The sequence below is a fragment of the Haplochromis burtoni genome, unplaced genomic scaffold, assembly GCF_018398535.1.
Source record: "Haplochromis burtoni strain Fernald_Lab_line unplaced genomic scaffold, NCSU_Asbu1 Contig_342, whole genome shotgun sequence".
NCBI classification, from domain to species: Eukaryota; Metazoa; Chordata; class Actinopteri; order Cichliformes; family Cichlidae; genus Haplochromis; species Haplochromis burtoni.
In genome coordinates this window covers 408,673-414,101 of record NW_024582703.1, presented here as the reverse complement: position 1 = coordinate 414,101, position 5,429 = coordinate 408,673, and the positions used below count along the sequence as shown (strand labels likewise).

Here is a 5,429-nt window from a genome sequence, read left to right as displayed (position 1 = left end):
GCAGCAAAGGACCAGGTCCAAACCCGGCCGCCTGCTCTCAGCCATGCTACATATGGTCACCTGCTTATCCAACTGAGCTAAACTGGTGCCCAAAAATAGACACTTTTTTTTTATTATGTCAGTGACTACTTCACAGATAAATGTGCTCTGTCACTGCACTGTTTCTGTGCTGTTCAGATGAAAGCATAATGTAAAATATATTAGCCTGACATCAGCCTTATTTATCTTGTTTTAGATATTGTCTAATAGCTTCACTGCATGAAACTTCATTGTGTTTTGTCTGATACATTATATAATATTATATGAATCATATAATATTCTGCTGTACAGTAACAAGTAACTATATCTTACAAAAAGAAGAAAAGAAGTGCTTCATAACTGATGGCTAATCCTGCGGGTTGGCAGGTAGAAGTACAACGCACAGAAACAGTAAGACTGGCTAAATATGTGGGGTCAGTCAGTCGGGATTAAATACCAGCCCCTCGGTCAACGAACATCTAAAAGTTGGAACTGAATAGTTTTTTATTGACCACTCAAAGGGTTTTCATGTTTTACCTACTTATTACTTAACACAGGTGTTGTTGACTGTCGTTAGAACCTCATTTCAAGTTGTTGCCACAGTCAAGGACAGGATCTATTAGTGAAACAAACCTAATTAGTAGTGAAGCTTGTCAGGTGGGCATGTATACACTCGTAGAGTATTAGATGCTTCCTTTAGTTACTACTTCTCAATTTTTTGACCCATTCCTCATGACTATTGTTCCAATATAGACACATTTTACCAGCACAACCAGTCCAAACTATGTCGGGGCCTTTTTAAATTGTATGACTGTTTTCATCAGTTAGACACAAATACCTCAAATAATACGAGTGAGTATCTGCTCAAACACTGGATCAACCTTCTGTTGTCATTAACTGGCTGATTTGCAACAGTCAAAATTAAAGTCCACACAATAATCATCTCTTCTTAATGCCCCCAATAGCACTCACAGACAACTGGTTTAAATTCCTCAATGCATGAGCAACAAAAATCTATCGGAAAAACAAGAAACCCAAAATTGCCATAGCAACACTACAAGATAATAAATGACACGATAGATTAGAAGCAGTACAAATTTGCATTATTATGTCACAGTGAACTAAAATATTTAATCAAATGGATACAAAAGAAAACCTACAATGACTCACAGATAGATGTAGAACTTAAGAAGTTAGAAATTAGAAGTTGGTGACATCCTGTTGGAAAGCAAACAAAATCATTAAATCGTCACCATCACCATATATTATTGTATTATTGTCTAAAGTCCATCATTCAAGCTTGGGTCCTCTACCAGAGCCCTGGGAGTTTTAGGGTGCTGCAAAGCATCTTAGCTGTTTCCAGGATTGCACTCTTCTTGACAGAGATCTCCGATGTTGTTCCTGGGATCTGCTGGAGCCACTCGTCTAGCTTGGGAGTCACTGCACCAAGTACTCTGATTACCACTGGGACCACTGTTACGGTGAGAAAAACTGCTGGCCGTTTCAGCAGTTTTATTAAACGTGGCCATGGCATTGTTGGTAAGTGTTTGTGGTCACCATTACTGAAAGCAGGCTGTTTGAATAAAAGGGTAGGAGTGCTACAATGTTACTGTAGATTAGGGGTCCCCAATCCCATACCACGAGGGCCGGTGTCCCTGCAGGTTTTAGATGTGTCCTTGATCCATCACAGCTGATTTAAATGGATAAATTACCTTCTCAACATGTCTTGAAGTTCTTCAGAGGCCTGGTAATGAACTAATCATGTGATTCAGGTGTGTTGACCCAGGGTGAGATCTAAAACCTGCAGGGACACCGGCCCTCGTGGACTGGGATTGGGGACCCCTGCTGTACAATATGCCGGCCACTTTGTTGTGGCGTTTCATTCTCTATAGATCTTGTGCTGAAAGCTTGTTTCTGTACTGCCACAATTAGTGCCTTGTTCAGCCACTCTTGGATTTCTGGATTTCAGGCACTTTCTCTATCTGCTCGTGAAGGATGTTCTTTGCAGATAAGGGAATCTGCCAGTTGCCCTTGGTTAAGTCTAGCATCGTAAAAAAAAAAAAACTAGCTCTGCCCAACTGGTCCAGGAGCTCGTCGATCAAACATCAAATCTCATTCAACTTCAACACAGAACCATATGGACCCATGTTTCTTTAGTACAAGAACTATGGGGCTGTGCGACTCTTCCATGCACTGTTTGACTCTTCTATCATTCCCAGCTTGAGCAGTTCAAACAATTCCTTTTGCACAGTTTGTCTCTGGCGTTCAGGTAACCTCTGAACGTGCTGTCACATCAGGCCGCATTTCAAAATGTTGCTCCATGGCATTTGTACAGCCGGGCAGGGGGGAGAACACATCTGCAAAAACTGCTATTGCAACACAGCAAAATCTGCTCTCTGGGCCTGTATGAGATGGTTACCACAATAGGGGGAGGCCAGAAAGCTGAAATTTGGCACCTCCAGCCACCAGAGAAGGGTCTGGAGAAGCTACAGGGTCACCAGAGAAGCTACAAGGAGAGACTAATACAAGCACTTTGTCTCCCAGTGAAAATTGCCAGAATCTAGCCGCTCCCTTTGTACGGGAAATTTTCCTCAGCACCACTGTGGAAAAAACTCCTGGCACGACCCGGATGCTTGGGCAGTTTTTATTTGATTGATGTGCTCTTGAACTTTGCAGCACTCTTCCTTTATCTTCGCTGTCAGTTTCTGTCACGCCAGCTCCTGTGTCTGGATGAAAATGCTCCTCTCTGGCCCCAGCCGCTACTGGAATAGGTAATGCATGATTAAATGATGCTCATCAGTTGTGAAGATCAGCCTCCCCTGCTTCCACACCCTAAACCCGCTGCTCCACCCCACCACAGCTGGATTCTCATTCTTATTTGGATTCAGGGCTGAACCTGCTCTCATCTGCAAGGGTATTTGGGGCACCAGTGGCAGACCTGCTAGTTGTAGTGTTCTCTAGGTCCGTTCACGACAGTTTTGTTTGAAAATGCAGTAGTAGCTTACTGGTGATCTGGCTCCGGCAGTGCTTTTCCTGCTCCACCTTGCCCCAAACCCAGATAGTGTGATGACCCTTTAATTTTTTTAGAGGAGTTTATTCTGAAGTTAATTTGTTTACAAGAAAGTGAAACTTGTTGTTGTTCATTAACTTATTGTTTTTTTTGTTTGTGTTTGTGTTCATTCAATTACTGAGGATTCTGTGACTTGGTGGTCCAAATGAGACTGCTACAATAATAAAAACGATTTTATTTATTTAGACCTACCAAAATCCCAGCAGTGAGTTTAGCAGTTACTACTTGTCAGTCACTATAACTGCATGAAATATAAAAGATTTCCTGTATCTGTCTGTATGAAAGCAGAGCTGAATCCGTCTTTTAGAGACAGTACTTCACCTAAATTCATAATCATTTAATTCACTGCTATATTTGATTAAAGTTATTAAAGATTAAAGTGATATGTGTAGTGTTTTGTTTTTCCTTTGCTTCTCACAGCAGGTCAGTGATGACCGACAATTAAAAATGTTGTAATCATCCAAAGGTGACAGACTTTAAAATACACTTTCAAGAAAAGAACATTAGGCAATGTAAACAGCCCATTAGCAGAGTGGACCCCCCCATTTTTATTCCTTCCACTAAAAGATGATTTCTCAGAGCAATTATTACGAGGTGACCGTACAACTATTACATCTGTGTCTTCATTTAGTAACACTATCATGTTGTCACATTAGTTTACTACTTCCTGTAACTCAGTGACAACAGTGTCCCGTGTGAGGTGGGGAGGCTCTGGAGAATGTTTCTCAAGCAAAGTAGCATATGTAAGCGGCTATGTCATAAGAATACTAGCATACAATGCTTTAAAAGGAGCATTTTCCGACAGCTCGTGTTATCAGAATTAGGTGTCAGGCATGCCGGTCCAATTCCTGGCATACCTATGTGTGTTAACCTTAAGTATAAAAGAGAGTGCTGCTGTTGGCTCCGGCATCCAAACACCTACAAGTCAAAGAAGAAAAAGATAATTTATCCATTCATCCAACTACTAACACGAGCTGCAGCAACCCACAGAGCAACATGCGTCTGTCTTCTATATCGCTCTGTAGCCTCCTTCTCATTTTAAAGCTGCAGCTGACTAGTACATATCCCATCAGCACTGGCTTGACTGACACTGACATGGACATCTTGAAGGTAAGTCTCTAAAGTCACTAAAGTTTTTCTTGAAAAAGTTGAGTCTTTCTGGGAGTTTCAGGCAAACTGTAGCAGCAATCAGAACAAGGAACTCAATTTTATTCACGTAAAATGTTGAACAACATCCTGCATTTCCTTCCATAGCTGTTCCCAATATTTAGCCTTGATCTCTCATGTGATAAAAGCATAAAGTCTGATCATTTTTATCTGTCACCTGTGCTCCAACATTGCTTCTAATAATCTCAATAAACTGAGACATAAACTGTTGACAAATACATTTGAGTGCCTCTGTCTATCCTCATGCCATAGTTAAATTGCCATGTTTATTATTCAAGACACAGTACAACTTTCATCTGTGTGGATCTTTAAAGGTGCTCCTAAGCAGACTGGAAGAGTCTGTTTCAGACCAAACGGCAGTGGACCAAAATGCCCCTGGACAGAGAGATCTTCTAGACAGCCTTAGCAGAGAGGACGCAGGAGATGGACATCAGCCAGACACCGGACTAGATGAAGCTGAAATCCGGGAGTTTCTTTCAGCCAAGAACCTCAAGAGTGTCCGCAATGATTCATCTAGGAAATCCTCTGGTTGTTTTGGGCGACGGATGGACAGAATAGGCTCCATGAGCTCTCTGGGGTGCAACACTGTGGGAAGATACAGTAAGTTACAGTAACTACACTACAACACGGTTAGAGTAATGTACCACAGATTTAACTCTTACTCTCTTACTCTTCTTTTGCAGATCCAAAGCAAAGATGAAGTCTTACCATCTAAATTCCAAAACTGCAACGTCTCTACCCAAAGATACTTTTATTTAAAGGCTATTTATTTACTAATATTTATTAAATACTGTTGCTCAGCAGAATATTTAAAATAATCAAAGCCAAACTGTTCCTTGTGTACTGTTGAATGTTTTAATAAATGTTTACAACTGCACGTCATTGGCCCTCATCACTGACCATGAGACACAGCCAACATATTTCAAAAAGGCACAAATGTACAGGAGACTTTTCCTTTGAACTGTCAAATATAAAAACACACAGTGAAACATGCAGTGTTGTCTTAATGAAGAAGCTCTTGTCATTCTGAGTAACTAACAGCAGCAGGGAGCTCTATGCAGGACGTTTATATACAGAATTCATTTGATAACAGATTTATTTTTCTGTCTTCATAAAAAAGAGTAATGATCTGACACAGATCATTACTCAACAACATTGATTAATATGCTGAACT

At 40.8% G+C, this 5,429-nt stretch overlaps 1 protein-coding gene across 1 annotated transcript; it reads left to right on the top strand.

The window, feature by feature from the left end:
• Positions 1-3,998: 3,998 nt before the first annotated feature.
• nppb (natriuretic peptide B) lies at positions 3,999-5,120 on the top strand. The gene is made up of 3 exons (XM_014340214.2): positions 3,999-4,198; positions 4,570-4,855; positions 4,939-5,120. Exons 1-3 carry the CDS (start codon positions 4,085-4,087, stop codon positions 4,953-4,955), a joined length of 417 nt encoding a protein of 138 aa, XP_014195700.1. The 5' UTR covers positions 3,999-4,084; the 3' UTR covers positions 4,956-5,120.
• The last annotated feature ends 309 nt before the right edge of the window (positions 5,121-5,429 follow it).